At 33.6% G+C, this 19,248-nt stretch overlaps 1 protein-coding gene across 2 annotated transcripts in view; it reads right to left on the bottom strand.

Moving 5' to 3' along the window:
• The window catches only part of FUT8 (fucosyltransferase 8), a 128,604-nt gene that overhangs the window by 38,290 nt on the left and 71,066 nt on the right, over window positions 1–19,248 (bottom strand). For both annotated transcript variants that reach the window (XM_026849469.1, XM_026849468.1), the window contains 4 exons: window positions 17,866–17,981; window positions 17,546–17,711; window positions 13,674–13,788; window positions 978–1,215 (listed from right to left, as the gene is read on the bottom strand). In XM_026849469.1, coding sequence (XP_026705270.1) covers window positions 978–1,215; window positions 13,674–13,788; window positions 17,546–17,711; window positions 17,866–17,981 — 635 coding nt within the window. The remainder of the gene's footprint in view (window positions 1–977; window positions 1,216–13,673; window positions 13,789–17,545; window positions 17,712–17,865; window positions 17,982–19,248) is intronic.

The raw sequence follows: 19,248 nt of genomic DNA, 5'->3' as shown, positions 1-19,248 counted from the left end.
TTATAACATTTACAAACTCCCACTGTAACACCAGTTACAGACTTAGAAAAAATAAATATGCCTAACTAAAGAGGAAGAGTCAATAAAAATCTATGTTTTAAAAGCTGACAATTTTTCATATAAAAAATATCTGTGCAGAAATTTAGTGTAAAAAAATTCTTCCTAGTACTTATCACAAGTTGAGAGCAAAAAGTTAGCATATTGCCAGCCATCTCCAGTTGTGCTGTATACCTACTCAATTTTGATAAATACATGAAAAATGTTTTAAATACACAGAAAAAACCTATAAAACCATGCAGATGTTAATAACTCCTCAAGACGTTGACTGCAAGAATTCCATTAAAATGAATGCTGTTTCTTTGAGACAAACAAAGCTATCTGATTCTTCAAACAAGAATGTCCATCTAGTTATTCTAGCAAAATTGTTTAGCCTAGTATAAGAATGGATTAACTTACTGATCTACAAGTAAAAAGGTATTTAACACTGCCACTGGTTATTTCACCCTGCATTTCAAATCAGTTCAGTTTACATTAAAAATCATTTCAATTATTTTATTATTTTGTTGGTGTGTGAATGACTACTGGATACCATTTTCTTTGTATTTCTTTTGCTTTATATTTGAAACATGCTTTATTGTTTTAAAGTTTACCACCAACAGTCTCTATTTATTACTCTCTTCTCATAAAAACTGGATTCGTATCTGGCACGTAACACAGTGGCAGATTGCTGAAGGATTATAATTTAATCTGAAATACAAAAATTTTGTATTAAATAATCTCTGCCAAAGTAGAGCTATCTTAATAAGGATAATATTTTTCTCAATATAACGCAAAAATAAGATTTAATATATGCTTATGTATTCAACTGCTGTCATAGTTATTATGCTCCATATAACAGTAAAGAAAGAGGTATCAAAATAGTTCAATGTGAATGAAGCTGCAAAAAAACAAGGAGAAATCGAGTTATTAAGTCTTACCTGACCAGTGTCCAGTGGTGGTACCTGATCTGTCAGTACAAGTCTCGCTCACAGGCCTAAATACAGTCTCCCAGCCACCGGTAGCATAGCGCCAATTCTGAGACTCTAAAATGAGTGTTCGCTGAGTGCCGTAAGCGATCATGAAGCAGTAGACTACATGATGAAGTTGACAACCATAGCCACAGCCTTTGTTGATATTGCACACAAGTTTTTTAGCTTTGCTGCAATCCTTCGGGTTCTGTATGTAGGGATAAAAAAAGTGAAGCTGAAGAGAACATATACACAAAGGCATACTTTTTTCTGAAAAACTGACAAATGTCATAAATCACAGAAGCCATCCTGCAACAATACATCTCATATTAAAATGGATGAGTAAGCTTCAACTCCATGAAAATTTTATGTGAATTCTTCACTGTGAACATGAACAGTTATTGAACATACTTCACTATCCTAATGTAAAATAGAATACCTTCAAGATTTTAAATTACTTTCTCATTTGTAAATCTGTCAGAATAAGCTAATATTTGCACTCAAGAGTTCACATTTCATCAATATGATTCTCAGTGTTGGAAGGCTTTTTCCAAGTTTGTTAATTCTCTCTCAAAGAGCATGCATGTCATCCAACAAAAGAAAATTTCCACCTGTCTACAGGATACAGAATAAAACAAATGCTTATTAATGGACTGTTTCCCAGACTAACTGACCATATACCAAACAGAAAATATAAAACACATATCTGAGGAGACTGATAAAAGATCGTATTTTAATCTGCATGCACTTTCAATAAAGTAATATACTTCCACAATCCAAGAAACAACAACATAGAAGGCAAATGTCTGCATGATGTGAATGCTATGTTTAAAAGTACAAAATAGTAAGTATTTTTAGGTATGTGGACAACAGCAGAACATAATCTACAGAAGTTTTCCTTTCTGTAAAATGTAGTACTTTGATGTACACATTTATTCTTCCAAGCCTCTAGATATACTCCTTCATTACAAAAAGGTCTTTTATAAAGCCTCTAGGATGAAAAGTTCATTTTCAGTTAAGATGTGAGAATACTGATATTTATATCAATATATTTATCTATATTCTGTTGCTTTCACATTTAAACAACTTTAAATAGAATTTTCTGTAAATTTGCAACAACTCAGGTCGTTTCAAAAACCAACAATCACCATCTGACAAACTGAGATCTCTCTACCAAGAGATCTCAAAGATAATCTGAATATTCTGAGTCCTAAAATGCTTAATAAAAATTTTGATTTGTGCATTCAGTTGTGTAAAGGAGGGGAGAATATCTGGGATATAGGAAAAAAAACACAAAAAAACAAAACAAGAAACAACAAAACAACAAACCCACAACGTGTTATTTCAGCATTTTTTTTTCCATTTCAAGGGAAAAGCATCTGATTCAATGCTTAACTAGCTATGAAAAACAATAAGTTACATTAAATTTCCATTTCTAATTTTTGTTCTTCAGAACAGTACTCTTGCCATCATAAATCTAGTGGATAACGTGAGACTAAATCTAACAGGTATTTTTGAGACTGTAACAAATCTACTTCCCACAGTCTGTTAGGAGAGATAATTTTTCTAGTATTGCGTGCAAGTCCATGAATAAATAAGAAGAAATAATTCCATGAAATAAATCTCCTCCCCAAATCTACAGACATATTTACATGACACAATGAAGTGCAATGATAGCAGGTGTGAGTAGAATAATTTTCTTCTGCTTTCTGTTTACTGAGTAGAAAAGACAAGCTCAATAGTGTATATTGTTATGTGGCTATTTTTTTAACTGAAATATTAGACTAATAAAAAATATAAGCTTCTCTCTGTCATTTAGAAAAGCATTCAGTTGTAGAAGTTCAAAATTTGTATTTTGTGTATCTTTATCCGTTAGTTTTATTTTTGAAAGATGTGTCTAGATGTTTTAACTGCTAGTTAATAATTCATACTTTATGCAGACTATATCAGAAGAGTTTTAATACCCTTGTGTAACATGCTATATAACTAGACTGTAAAAAGAACTATTATGGTTAAAAGAAACCATTATCAAAATGTATTTAAAAAAAAAAAAAGGACATACAAGTCTCTCACAAAATACCAGTTGACTTAGAATTTTATTTAATTTCTTTTTAAAATTAATGATTTTACAAAATACTTTTGTTGAGACATTTAAAAAACCCTTGATTTTAAAGAAAGCACACAAAAAGGAACAATAGACATATTAGAGATGTCATCAGGCCATAAAGCATGTTAAGACAATCTTCTCATTTTTTCCCATATAGCAAAAATTCTTATTGAAACTAGCTTTTTCATAATTATTTGAAAGAGATAATCTCTGAGAATTTTCAGAAAATACCAATAGATGATGTTTTTTTCACTTTCTATTACATTCAAACGTCTCTGAGCACTTGAAAATGAAAGCATTTAATTGATGACATATTTGAAGTTGTGTAAACTTTGATTAGGTGTGCCTTTTCTCGCATGCAAATGCAAGTTTCATGTATTAGCTTATTAACAATATTATGGAAATCAAGTAGGAATAACAAAGAAACATAATTTGATACCATGACTGCTTACCAGTGTTGATATAATGCACTTACTTGGGCTTTAGCATTACCTGGAGACTTAACTAGAGAGTATATATATTAATATTAGTTTGTGACTTAAACAGAAAGCTAATCGAGGTTTATGACTGTGGGGTTTTTTAATTGCTATACTCAAATTTTAAGACGAGGCAGTGTTTGAGCTTAAATTATTTCTTGAGAACTTTAAAAAAAAAAAGAAAGTAGAGATACTTATATATATTGCAGTTTCAACTGAGATTTCCTGAAAAATCGAGAAAGAAGAAAAATTACAATAACGTTGCATATATCTGAACTGCTTATGTGTTCATAAGCCAAAACTGCCAAACAAAGCAACTCATAAAGGTATTGAGCTGATAAAGGGTAACAACAGTCAATTTCAAATCCAGTTAAGACTAACAGATTTTTCCTCCTGGCATGAAGTCACAGAAAACAATTACAAATCTCTGATGTGAACAAGCAGTGCACTCTGTTCTCATCCCTAACTACACTGCTCATCACAGACTCTTGTATCCAATTGAGTTGTCTACATAACCAAGAGAGGGATGGAAGGGACCTCCAGGACTGTCAAGCCCTCTAACAGCCATACAACTGCATTAACAAACAACTGAGCAAACAAAAAAAACCCACACAAAAACCCAAACAAGCAAAAACCAACCAACCAAGCACACAAAACATAATTCAATATGTAAAAGATTAGATTATCAAGTTACACCAGTTACACCTTATTTTTCTCAGAAAAACTTCTGCAAACACCGTAACTGAAAATAGTAACAAATTTTCAGAACTGTAAAACAGTTAAAATTATGTATTTCTGAGAAACAGAATGTTACTTGTCACCTAAAATAAACATGGACTTTTATAAGTGACAAAATGGATTTCATGGTCTTTCATGACCAGTAACACGGGCATATACTATTGCTCTCACAAAATTCAGGGTTTCCACTAAATTGATACAGTTAAACTCTCAAATACAGGCCATGTGCCATTACTTCCTATTTGTAAGCACTGGCAGATTCCAGCTCCTTCTTTCCTTAAGAAGTTTTACAGTCCTTTAGGCTGCAAATGACCTCTCCTCCCTAGGTTACAAGTAGTATATAACCAGTTTCTTTGCAAGAAATGTACCTCCCTAATCTTTCTGTAGCATGTGACAACCTTTGTAATGAGGTACTCAGGCCATGTGAGTGTAGCAGAGTTACAGAAGTCTGGCTGACTTCTCTTTACTAATGGAGCTGGAAAATCACCTATTACATTGCAGACCTACAAAACTGCACTAGTAATGGGAGAAACAGCAGCTTTTTGTCTTGGATTTAATTATCATTCATTGGTCTGCCTGTTTGAAGGAACACCCTTGAATGGATTCCATTGAATAATGGACTTTGGTAGCTACTTTATCTTCACAATTTAAATTTTTTCTCCTGCAACTGTTTAAAAACTATTTTAACAGACATACCAAACAGGATAGCCTTTAAAAAAAAATAATTTAAGTTATTTTTAGTACCTATGGTTCACCAAATGAATGCTGCCACTATTGCAAGCAGACTAACGAGACTGAAGCAGATTCCATGCTATTATGACTGAGTGCTCCAAATATGTAAGCCTTCAGCTTTAAACTTAATTCTGCAAAAGGATAACAGTATGAATCTTGTATTGAAACATGTCTTCTTTAGAAGAGAGTGTGGAATGACAGTCTACTCAAGTTCTCCAGGGTACTCAAGATTTTGTAGACCTCACAGAGGTCACATCCCTTTCTCAGTTCTCTTACTAGACAGAAATATTCATTTATTTAGTCTTTACTCTCAAAGATACCCAAGTTAATGTATTTGATCATCCACATTACTCTCCTCTTCAAGTCTTCCAGTTTTATATATACTGTCTGAAATTAAGGGACTAGAACTGCACAGTCTATACTTGAGGCAGATACATTGTTTAAATGCAGTTGAGCACTGAAATGGTATTTTCACAGAATCATCTGTGGTAACACCAAGATGTTGTTACTCAGTGGTATCAGTCAACTGTATGTGTGTTAAAGACTGCCTTCCTCCATATATGTAACTCAAAAGTCAGTACAGATTACTAATCTACAATTTTAATATCCGGTCAAAGGTAACATGACTGGAGAATGAACTAATAATAGTGTAGAATACTTCTATAACTGTTAGCCTCAAGCAGTTTAGCACAAAGTCTGCAGAATATTAATGGTATTAAAGCTATATATTTTAGATAAACTGTTTAAAATGCAACAAGTTTTTAGTCTTAATTTTCCATCTCTAACTAAAGGAAAACAAAAAACAAAATATAGACTGAAAACCTAGGAAGCATTAAAATAAAACAGCATTATCTTGTAAAAATCCTGAAAACCTGGAAAAAGTTTTGAGGGGAAATTATAGCTATAGTGGGAAATACCCATTACTGAATAGGTATTTATTTTTCCCCTGAACAAACAGTATATTTTAAATTGAACCATCAGTAATAATGGTGAGAGCAGACCATATCTCTGTTCGCATAATTCTACATATTACACAAAAGAATCAACAGGTATAATGTTTTCTAGCACATTATTTGTATGGGTTCATTTTTGTTTCTTATTCCTACTGGGTGACTGAGTACTTGAGTAAAATAAAAACACACTCTACTAACTTCCATAAGCTGCTGAAAGATAATGAAACACCACAATATTTTCTTAATGTAATGTGTGGCTCCAAAATTAGTTTATGGTATATTTACATTCAGACTACTAGCACACAATAGCAACAAAAATCAAATCAAATAAAAATGGTTAGAAACAAGATAATTTGAAACGTACACACACAGGCAAAATCTATAGTAGTAAATCAAATGTGCCTGAGACTTATTCTAGCTGGCACAGAATAGACTGCATCCATGCTATTGAACTTTCTAAACCTCTTAAAACAGGGTTGCCACACACAGCAGATGTCGTAAAAGGGTCTTGTGCTGTCTCAAACACTGCCAAAGAATTGTCGGGGAAAAAGCTACTTGATGTGAGTCAAAAGCATGCCAGGAACTGTTCTAACAATTTAACAGTATAGAACATTATGTTCCAATGCCTGGGAACATTCTCTGTCATTGTTTGACTGTAGTAAAAATAGTCTTAAGACTATTTGCAGGCCCCATCTTCCACTTCTCTCGGTGCTCAAAGAACCTTCTTCTCCAGGGCTCTTGGTTAGCCTGTTCACAGAGTCAGTAGGATCAGATGGGCAAGATGTCAGAAGTGCTGCTTCAATGCCTCACCGCCTTCCACTGTTTCCAAGTGCACAGTTAGCCATCAAAACACATGACAAACTGGCAAGAGTAAATTCTGATGCTTAACATACATTTTACTATAAGACAAATAACTGTTGTTCGTAAATTTAAAAAACTTTAAAGAAATGTACTCTCATCCAATGAATCAAGACATATTAGAGAGGAATGGGCAAGCAGTCTGCTACAAATTACAAATTACATTATAAACACAGTATAATACTCATTAACAAAGGTGTTCTGTTCTATATTTTCAACAAGTATTTTATTCCTTAATGCTACAGTCTGCTGAAGGAGACAGTTCCACTGAAATTAGGTGGAAAATCCCATATTTTGAGAGGATTATGTCAAGTAAAGGTGTTTCTCATCCTAGTTATGACAAATGTAATTCACGCCATCATCTATTCCCCATTCTTTGTGATGCCACTTGTAACGGTTCCTTTTCATACCAGCTCCCCTCAATACTTGGGGAGGGGGAAGGGGGGGAGTAAATAAATGTTTAAAAAATCCCAAACCCAGAAGTTTCTTCCAACTGCTGGAAGAAAATTTTCTTCTTTCCCTAGTCAGAAATATTAGGTATTTGAGTAACAAGGAGCCTTATCTGCCTCTAATGTTACTTCCTGTAGCTTGCACCTACCCTCCCCTACAATACACAAGCCTCAGTTTGTGCAAAACATCCCTGCATGCAGACTAACCACATTATGTTCCTCAATCCACTATAAATTATAGAGAAAACCTAATACAGATATCAGCAGTGATTATACATTATTAAGTGGTCATTATCCTAATACCATACTTTCAGATACTGAATTTACTAAGTAACTCTAATGAAGACAACTCAAGACAAATCACTTTCACATTTTTGTTTGTGATAGAAACTATTCAGTTCCTTTCTAAACCTTCACAAAAAGTCAGAAAAATTGGCTTGCTGTCTGCTATTTTCTTTTCAATTCTTTTCATTTTTAAATCTGTTTTGCCCAAAAGGTAACTTTTTAAATGCTAATATTCATTTATATGCCCAAGTCCTTTATTCTAGTGTTACAGGGAAGGAATCAAATCATCCTTCCAGTGCTGTGCAATAAATTCAGCAACCCTGTAAAAATGGGAAAAAAACCCTGCAAAATACCAATGAGCTTACAATATCAAACAGTAAAGATGGTTCAATACACAACGAAAGAACCTGTTCACAAAAAACTGAATAAAATACAGAGATGTGCAACTACAACAACAACAACAAAATCCACTGATCCCTCATTGAACAAAATGTCAGATTACAAATACATTTAAATTTCAATCTATAAAAGACTTTCTGTAATTGAGAGTTATTAAAATATATAGCAGTAAAATACGCAGAAAAATAAGGAAATGCATATTAAGTCACAAAACATTTCTGAGAATCTATCAAAAATATAACGGAATCTCCTGATGAGTAGGTTTTGGGTTGCATGGGTGGGTGCACTCCAACCAGTGAACAGAGCTCTTGGGGATTTATAAGGTATTTTCAGCACAAGCCACACTTCCAAACCTGAAGTAGGCCAGTTATAGAATCCTTACTTGACAAAATGTGTTCTGGAGACAGTTTCATTTTGTATTAACTATTCAAATATATCACTTCCCAAGACAATTCAAGTAATTCTGGAAGTACCAAAACTAATCAAACATGTTTCCTATGCATTTTTGAGTAATGGCTCCTTCTGGCATGGATTCTCTGCTACCTAAAGAAGGGCAAGTACAAACTTCAGTCTTCTCCAGTTGCACTAAGTTTCTTGCCTCTACCTTCCCCATTTATTTCCACAGAAAATCTGCATTAAGAAAATGTTAAACTGATGATGCTGTAGAAAAGAATGTAACAAGGTAACAATAATAATCTGCTAGATGCTACATTTTTAGGCCTTACTAGTCTGTCAGTAAACCTGAATCTGAAACAGAATCTATTAATTGTTCTGTTCAATGACTTCCCCTTAGATGTAGACAACCACATGACTGTCATTATCTCCTTTCACTTCTGTTGACCACTAGTGGCACTGCTTCATTTCTAATTAAATGAGTGAGTGTATATAAGAAATGATTGAAGTTTAACCAAATTAATAATGGACACAGTTGCCAAGTTTAAGAAAATTAGAAGATGTAGACAAAGTGTGTCAATATTATAAATTCATAACCATAAATCTTGACTGGAGATATACTACCTAAGTAAGCAAGTAGCACTTGTGGCCAGGAACACATCTTAATCAAGCTTAAGCATATGGCCTTTTTCAACTGTTTGCCTTGCCAGTAGCTAATCTTGTCTTTATCATTTCAATGCTCATTAAAGAAATCATCTCTTGTCCCAGAACAGTGCCCATATAGACACATCGCTGAAGTCCTTTACTTAGTGTCCTCTTTCCCCATAAAATAGTAAATGCTGATGGAGAATTTTCTATGAGATTTTTTCCACTCTGGATTTTACTTTTGCCTTTGTTTCAAATTAGTTTGAATTTATGAACAGCAACACCACACAACACCTGCCACAACACGCTACAATTTATTTCCTATGAGTGAAGTGGAATAACTGGGAAAAGATATAATACATTAGATTGAATTAATGAAGGATACAAGTTCACACTTTTCAAGATATAACAGTTGTGATGGGTACATCCCTTTGCACATTAACAAGAGTGCCCAGAGCCTTTTGTGTTACTTTGTCATTTTAGCATGAGTACTTCTTTTAAAAATATATAACATTAATTTTAATGGGAGGAAAAGAGAGAGGATTTAATACACTTTAAGACAGAAAAACTTAAGTGACAAATTAAATCACCAAAAATACTGGGAGATTCAGAAATCTCAGAATATAATCTTGTAAACAACTTTCTGTTCCTTGCATACATACACAATCCCAACCAAATAGTATGAATACAGTAAGCTATAACTATTATAATTGATGACGTTGTTGAGTAGTTAGTAACCTGTCTCACATGCTTATATTTTGAACCTTCAAAGTTGAACAATTTTTTTTTTTTTTTCTGAATTGGAGGCAAAAATATCCTGCTATAGGAAGACTGCATACTGAATGACAATCTGCATAAAAGAAACAGTACAAAAATAACCACAAAAGGAAAGGGGCAGAAAACAAACTGCTGCCTTCAGAATCATCTAGCCACTCTACCATTCCCAGAATATATCATACTACGTGAGCCCTTGTCCAACTTCTCTTGCACATTCTCTTCAAATGCTTGCTAATGAACATCTCTGAAAATAAGGTCTTTTCCTTAAATGTAAGCTCCTAGCTTTTTAAGTGTTCCTCTAACTACAGGGAACTAGCTAAATGTAGCCTCATTAAATCAAATTTATGGTAATGCCATCCAAATGAAATAGCAGTCGTCACTACTCACAATCATTCAGCTAAATGATTTCCCAGGGAGATGTCCCAAAATAATGCAGCTGTGACTGTTTAACATGTACCAGAAAGAAAACTACATGGTACTTTTACACTTCACAAGAAAAAAAAACAAACCACAACACCAAACACCACCAATATGTTCTACACATTTTTTTTTTTTTTGGTATGGAGTTGGGTGGGTAATGGTTGTTGAATTTTTTATTTTATTTTTTAATACAGTTACATTATGAATAGAGTTGTATATACATGTAATTTCAGACCATGGACTTCTTTACATCACATACCCACAGTCAGTCCTGTACTCTTCAAAATCCTGAAACCCACACTAGCAAATAAGTCAACTTGACTTCCAAATGTGTAGTCACAGACATATTCCAGTCGTGGATGATTACTTCCAATAACCATTCAAGACAAAAGGTATTTTAATCTTTATAAGGGCTCCAAAAGCTTATGTCTGGCTTACAAGCATACATGCAACAGACTAGATCCTTGGTTTTTTTCCAGACAGAGAATGAGAATAAAGTAAAAGAGAGATAGTAGTGATTGTATATGTCAGTGACCCATCTCAAAAACTGTAACTATTCAGAAGAAAGAACGGAAGAGATGGTTAGGTTTCCACCCTAACTGTGGGAAATGCTGCACACACTGAGAATTACCCTGCCCTGGGGTTTGAATCTTTTATATGAATGACGATAATAGTAACCACCTGGAGATAAATGATCCTCCATAAACATATGTAAGCACTAAACCATCCTAGCCACAGTTTTCTGCTACAGTGTAATTTTTTTTTTTTTTTTTTTTTTTTTTTTTTGGGGGGGGTCTTTCAGCATACAACCTTTAAAGAAACAAATTAGTCATGGGATAAGGGACAAAGTGCAGTAAAAGATCAAAATCAGATTATAAAAAGGAGAGAGAACTGGCCTCTAGTTATCTTAGAGGGACTAATACTTTATGCATGAAAGATGGAAGAACTGGTAGAGGACAAAATCGTTAAATTAAATGTCTAAGAAATTTTAAATCAAGTCTAGAGAAAATTGTAATGAATTTCAGAAGAAACTAACCACAGTATACATGACTCATGAAAGTGAAAGTTTGTATTGACAACTAAATTTTAAATAAGCATATTGGAAAAAAAAAAACATCAAGTTTCAAAATTCAGCTGAATTAAAAATCTTGGCCATCATCTTCAATAGCTCCATAGTGACATGAATTCAAGCGAGACGTATTATTAGCTAAGTAATACCTTGGACTGCATAAAAAGCAAGGTAAGAAAAAAACATATTTTGGTGCTATTCTATAAATCAATAGTTTACTGTCACTTGTCAACTAGTGGATGCTCACTTCTAATAGTCCAGTCAAGAATTAGTGTTAAGAGAAAACATCAGGAACAAAACTGAAATGTATTACAAATACGCATACATGAAGAATGATTGAAAGTTTTAGGTATGCTTAGCCTGAAGAGAGATTAATAGAAAGAAACATTGCAAGCATGTTTTGTGTTTTGCATGAAATAACAGTTTAGCAAGAGAAGGCTCATTGCATATTTCTATTTCACTTTTTAGTACAATAAAAAATGAGCATCCAATACTGCTAAAATGTTTCAACTGACCTAAAACACATATAGAATAAACAGGGTACTATTATTCATGGGATGAACCCATTATTAATTTCATATATTAAATGCATAAATATGAATAAATATTCTGTTCAGTGACAAAAAAATTATTATTGATTCCTTTTTCAACAAATTCATTAATAAAACAGAAACAAAAATGTCTTGTAAAATGGAAATTGAGCCAAGTATGTTAGACCTAATTCTAATTCTGAACCTAATGCCACAATTTTTTGTAAATCACCTCTTCATGCTCATCAACAGGTTTCCTTCTCAAGATAATAAGGATTAAGTTAGTTACCTTTCTTAGAAATGCCTGAGGATATAATACACTTTCTGAAAGGCTTTAACTAGTTGTGCTACAAATATGAAATATTAGGATTCTATATATGTTGTGACTTGGCACTGGTTTAAATCTTAACGTTGTTTCTACTTTTTCTTTTTTTTAAATGAGAATAAATTACCTCTATGGAGAGAGGACAGCCCTTTATCACAGCCTATACATGTCTAAATAAATTTTAAGAGCAGCTAATTGGGCTCCCAGTTCTTCACTCAGTAAGCAAATTTATTTCAAATTCACTACAAACAATGTAAGCATTTATTAAATGCTTCAATTTGAGCTTCTATTCTCTTGAACTCCTTTTATTTTTGTTATTTGCTGTACATACTTGGAGGTCCTGGTCTTGAACTCAAGCCCTGAACACTGTCAAACACAGCAGGAAGACAATCACTCCCCAGAAACATATGCATGCATAGATAAGACAACAAATGGATATGGTGAAAGGAGAGAAAAAGGTAGAGAAAAGCCGTATTTATCAGCACAAACAGTAGTTACAGTACACCATTGCCAAACAGTGGCATCGAAAATGAAAGAATGAGGAACTGCTCTCAAGAAGGAGTCAAAGAAAGACAATAAAGTGATGTGTCCTGCATAATTTATGAGGTGGTTTTTCCCACAGAGGATGTCTTTTTTATTTAACAAGCAGCAAATACATAGCTTGGTTACAGATGAGAACTGAATTGAACAGCTGAACTGTGAAATGTGAAATAATGAAAATCTGAGAAACAAATTCAGATATTTACACAGAGAAGAGATCAGCCATTAGGGATGACCATACAGAACAGAGCAGTGAGGTGCACACATGCAAGGAAAAACAAACCAAGTACAAATAAAACAGACTACATCAAGTAACTTTTTGATCACTATATAAATAGCTGCATGCATTCATACATGAATATAAGTCCCAAAACCTTCAGATCAAGTTTTGTTTAAATTTTATAGACACACAAACGCACATATATTAAAAAGGCTTTATGCACTCACAAATATGAGCATCTATGAGATGTCTCACATCTGTTGAAACAGTGTATGACTGGACAATACAAGCACTTCAACTTTGTGTACTCATATTTATAAAAATGGGCTGCTTGTTCAGAAATTTCATATAAGGACTTTCATTTTTAACACTGTGCAAACATATATATGCATTCTGATAATCTAAAGAATCAAAAACAGAAACCAGAAACAACTTTTATAATAAAACAAAATAATCTGAACAGGTAAGTACAGCCCAGTGAAAACCAGATCCAAAAAACCCCACAAATAAACGAAAAACCCAAAACAACAACAATGAAACCAAAAAATCCAAATATTTTCTTGAAATACTATAATTCCATATACATATAAAATAATGTTTGAAACAAATGTTCTTATTTCTTTTGTATGTAATCCATTCATATACAAACATTCACTTAAAACTGTCAGACTATTCTGTTACAAGGGTGTAGCTAAGTGCTATATATATTAAAAAATGTTTACCTTGATTTAAAAAATTTTAGTGTCTTACCTGTAGATAAGTTATTCTCCTCTGTACCAAATCTGTTAGATCTTTGGCCTCTTTTTCTCGCCAATCTCCTGCTCCATCTGTTTGACTGAGGTAGTACAAATCGGTCATTATTGACCTGTAAACAACAGTGGAAAACAATCTCAAATAAATGGGAAACAACCTTCACATTACTAAATTGGAAGATTAGATGAAATCAAAGACAAATTAAACAGTTATTTCAATTATAGCCTCAAAAACAATGTCTTCATGCGACCTCCTACCCCACAATCTAAACAGCAGCCAAGACTGCCTGTGCTCTCCATTTAACGTATGTTCCATACCCTTGAGTAATTATAGTAATAAATAGGAGATGGGATAGAAAAACTTTTAGGCCTGATATAAAGCATTTGTTTCTGGTATGGCTGAAAGAAACTAAAAAGAAAGAAAAGTTCCATGCAAGATACATTATCCATTTGCCCCAGCTGAAAGTGCAGTAGTGATTCCTACAGTAGCTTCTGTTATAATGCTTTGTTACTTTGCCTGCAACAAGCATCTTACTGTGCTTGTATAGAATATTACAAATGTCTTTAGCACAGGTATAACAGTAATTCTTCTATTTTTGTTAGTGAAAACAAACTACATAATATTAGTACGAGGTTTAGTAAACAGTATTTTCTATGGCATGCAGCTCCTTCTGACTCTGGAAGAAGGTAAATGTCCTGCCTGCTTAGAATGACTGCATGCTACTAATACTCAAATGAAAAAAAACAAAACCACTAAACAAAAAACCCAACCAAAAATCAAAACCAGACTCATGGTCCTAGTATAAATCTAGACTACAAAAGGTGAACTTTGAGGAACTATCAAATATTAAATTGAGGTTCTCCAATATACTAGAGATCCTCTTCTTAGGGTTACCACATTTTGGTGGCCAAATAAGAGAATAAAGAACTATTTGTCATTAGACAAAAAATGGTGTATGACATTTATTTCCTAAGATCAGACACGAATTTTGTGAAAAACAGCCCAAACAGTAACACCCGGGAAAAGGTTTTTTAGATCTGTGGTTTCTGGGAGGAAATACAAAACTAGAGGCAAACTATTCAAAATATTTGTAAAAACATTAATGGCAATTCTACAAGTAACAGTTAGCCCAATTCAGAACCAATAATTCCAGATATGGCTTTACAGCCTGAGAATATTTAAAGTTGCTAAAGCTGATAAACTCTTCTTCATAAGTTTTAATTTTGAACCACTGTTCTTAATTCTTTCATCTGAACTTCAGATCCTGCAATTTATTGCCTGAAATTCCTTATAAGCCACAAGTTTGATCACTAGGAAGAGATGCAACAGAACAAAGGTGAAGAAATTTGGGAGGTGACAAAAAAAAGAGTGTGAGGTGAAGACAAGCATATTTCCAAACAACCTTTGAAGCGGTCTTGTCGGTAAAGTAATACAAGACACTCTTGTTGGCAGCAGTACTGGAACCATAGACCTAGCTAGCTAAGGGTATCCTTTGTAAATAAGTTTAGCAAATGAGAGAGGAGCAGACAATGTATCTCTGTTAGGTAACTACTTCCACTGACACAATATTTAAGTGGTAAATGATAAGAGGTAAGTCAAATTGGGACAGAGCTATATTTATCAGCAGAGTTATCAGACAGCCTTCTCTCGTTAGTAACTGGATTTATGGATCTATATCTTTCCATTCTCATACATTCATTCTGGTTTTCATACTCACGTTTTTATACAAGTTAACAGTGATACCGACTTACTGTATCATCTACTGTTGCTGTATCAAATATTGCACTCAGATTGTTCAGCAGCAGTAATATACACCTCCTGTCAATCAGCTGGAAGTACCATATCTACATCCTAATCTCAAACTATATAAATCGGATTTTCTTTTACAAGGTAACTGAGCTTGAAACACCCTACTCTACTTTGTACAACAAATAAACAATTTTAACTATCATCAGATAACTAGTTTCAACTCACTAACTATTAATGACACATAATACTCAAGTAAAACGCAAACACAATTTAGGGACAATTAGAACAGAATCGATGATGCAGTACATCTAATACAATCGATTATATACAAATAACTGAACAGATGAAAGAATTCAACAAGACAATTCTTAAGTAAATGAAAAAAAAAAAAAAAACCAAAAAAACCAAACAACCATGGTATGCATTCTACCATGGGGTTCATGTCATCTTTAAGTACAGAGAGATGTGAAGGTAAGGCTGTCAGAAACAATCTTGCAAGTTGGGCTTAATGAATTAATAGTCATTGGTGTAGGAAGGAAAGGGATAAGAAAATAATTCATTCAGGGAAGCAAGGACATCAAAACCTTCTGGCATGAAACACGCAATATTATTCAAGATTCCACTGTGGCAACTGCCTGATGTGATCCTGGCTACATAAACAGAGCAGTAATGTGTACACTAATGATTATCAGTAATCAGACTACTTGCTCCAGTTTCGGCACAGATAGTTTAAAAGGTAAATCGAGAATCAATGACCTGAAGTCACAGAAACTGAAATGAAAATAACTTCTCTGGAGAACAAATATTTCTGAGTGGAGGTAACTATTGGAACAAATTGTCCAGGGAAGTGGCAGCTTCTCTGTCAGTTGACTGTTTAACTGAAGATCTCAAGTCTTTTGGAAAATTTTGCTTCAGTCAAGCACTACTTTTATTTCAGTTAAACATACATAATTGCACTCAGCAGAGACATAATTGGACGAAATGTAATGGCTTATTTTATATAGATAATAACTCCTGATAATTCAATAGTCTCTTCTTACTTTAAACTCCATCAATCTGCGACAAACTGGGTTTTGGAATTGTGGAATATTAAACAACAAAACTTAATGGACTATACTATTTGCCCACATTAATAATCAAAATAATATTCTTTTAAAACTATGTTTTAAATAGTGTTTACATTATTTCCAAAGAATTGAAAATTCTTACTATGTTTTCCTTTTACTATAGTGCTATTTTTGAATATTCGTGCTTTACTACTGATGTTCACACATGCATATCTCAGCTTTTTTGGAAAAGAGATACTTGTTTAAGGTGGTATATTTAGTTAATTCAACTATTTTCTTATGAATGTTTATTAATGAGACACAAATTGCCATTGCAATCCTGTTGGGAACAAAGCTATAAATGTAATAGGCTTACAGGACAGATTTTACTGAATTTTTAACACTTCCTGAATTAATTGCTTTGAGCATGAACAAAACTCATACAGAACATTTTAGTGTAATACAAAAGGTAATTCAACAACAGGGAGGCCTGAAGATACACAACAACTGAAAATATAAATCCAAAATATCTTTGCAGCACATAATAATGATGGTGTAAAGGTCATTTCTATCTGAAATATTCTAATTACAAAAAAAGTGACTTTTCAGAATGACAATTAGTCCTGAAATTAAGATATTACCTAATTTTAAAGTAATTCCAATTATATAATATCCCAGTGATCAATGTAACTTATATTCCAGTATTGGTAAAAGGCACAATCAGATACTTAAATATTTTTAAGGGTTTTTAATGGTTATATGTGCACATATGCACATATATAGACAGATGCAACTGAAATACAACAACTGGCACCCATGACCCAGGTCTTCTGGTAAAATAAATTAAAATATATCAAGTTAAAAGGTTATACTCTAGGCTGTAGTGACACACGCCAGATATATACTTGATGTCCCATAAAATACAAGTACTGATTTTAAGATCATGCTTCAGACATGGTATTTTAGGGCACATAGCAATTTATCCTATGAGATTTTTAAGCAGTATATCGGTAGTTTACTTAAATCAATCCATAATCCTTACAACATATATGCAGAGTCAACTAATATAAGTACCTTTCCTCATGACCCAAATCAGACAGAAATTCATCAATGCGTGTCTGCAGTTCGCTTCCTTCTAGGTTTTTCAACTTCTTCAGTTCACTCTGGAGGAAAAACCAAAGTTCCTTAGCCCCATTTTCAATTCTCCTCCTCAATATTTCATGGTCTTTTCCAAGGCCTCCTATTAAAAACAAAAACAAAAACAAACAAACAAAAAAAAAGCAGCATAAAAAAGCATCAGCACTTCTAGCTGAATTATTTCTTTAAAAAGCAATACACTTGTGATACGGAATACCAAAACTTGTTTTAGAAGTAAATCAAACTTATCTACCAACCATCTCCTGTCCGCTTCTTATAGTTTTCTATCTGTTCTTTGGCCTTTAAAAGTTGCTCTTCTAAAGCGTGTACCTTTCCTGCAGCTGGTCCCTGATCAATGGGACCATCTGGTATCCTAGGATATAGAAAATAAAGAAATTATGTTATTTATAAATATAATTCTTATTTGATAAATTATCTACATTAACTCAGCTCCCCTCTCATTTTTGTTCCACACTGTTTGCTGATAAATCTTCTTGGAATTTTCTTAAAATCAGAAGAAATTAAAGATTTCAAAAATTCAATCCATAGGAGAAAAACAGTGCGTAACGCAGCTGCAGCACACAGATTCAACCTGGTGTTAAACTGTGCTGTTTACAGGACTTCCACTCCCTGACAAGACCAATCCTAGGCTCTACTTGTGAAAATAGTATTTGAAGCAGCTTAGCGGAGACCATTTATTGGACTGACTGGCACACAAGCAAAGCCTTATCAAGGGATGTGCCTTCACAAGACTCAAGTTCTGGCTACTTTTATATTCACACATGAAATACATTCTGGTCTTGAATGCTAGTCATACATTCTTAGAGGACCAGAGAACCAGCACTGGAACTCCACTTTTAAGTTAAGTCTTCCTATATTTGGCACAAGATAATTTCCATGTATTTTCTGGACTCAGAATAAGAACCTAGCTTCTTAAATGTACCATAATGATATTTTTTTATGACAACTCTGGTATTTTAAACTGCTGGTCACCTAAAACAACACCAGCAACTGTAACATTCATCTGTGAAATCTCTGGCATGGAAGCCCAGGAGAAGTATGGAAATATGCATCCTGAAATCTGTGAGCCATAGATCAGCCTTGAGGGTATTACTGACGTTTGGTCATCATCTTCACTTGAATCCACATATTATTAATGTATAGAAATTAGATGCTATCTTCTATTTGCCTCAAAAATTAAAAATTAATGAAGGGAAAATAAAAACCCCTCTCATCTCTAGAGAAATGACACTTCTGGTGGATCCAAGGGTTAAAATTCATTCCACCTTTTATGAGACTTTTGTAAGGGTTGACCCTGAAAAGGAAAAGAGAAAGCAGATGCGTAATGAAAAGTCTTGAGAACTGTAAAGAATGCAGAATTCTTGCAGAACATGAAGATGGTTCTTCATTCATAATGGCACATAAGCATAAAAAGAAAGTGATATTCTCTCCACACACACATACACAGAGTTTCAAGAACCACATGGGAAGACCCCTCACCTCTAGCATAGAGAATATAGTGGTTAGAGGGAGTATCTTCACCCTAAACCAGAAATGACAGCATTCTAAAGATCCTAACAAGATGGAATTAACTGTAATGTCTCTCAGATCTGTATAAATACCAATAAATTTTAGGAACT

This window comes from Athene cunicularia (genome assembly GCF_003259725.1).
Source record: "Athene cunicularia isolate RWA chromosome 5 unlocalized genomic scaffold, athCun1 chr5_part1, whole genome shotgun sequence".
Lineage (NCBI taxonomy): Eukaryota > Metazoa > Chordata > Aves > Strigiformes > Strigidae > Athene > Athene cunicularia.
The sequence above is the reverse complement of the archived record's forward strand: the minus strand, read 5'-3'. Positions and strand labels throughout refer to the sequence as shown.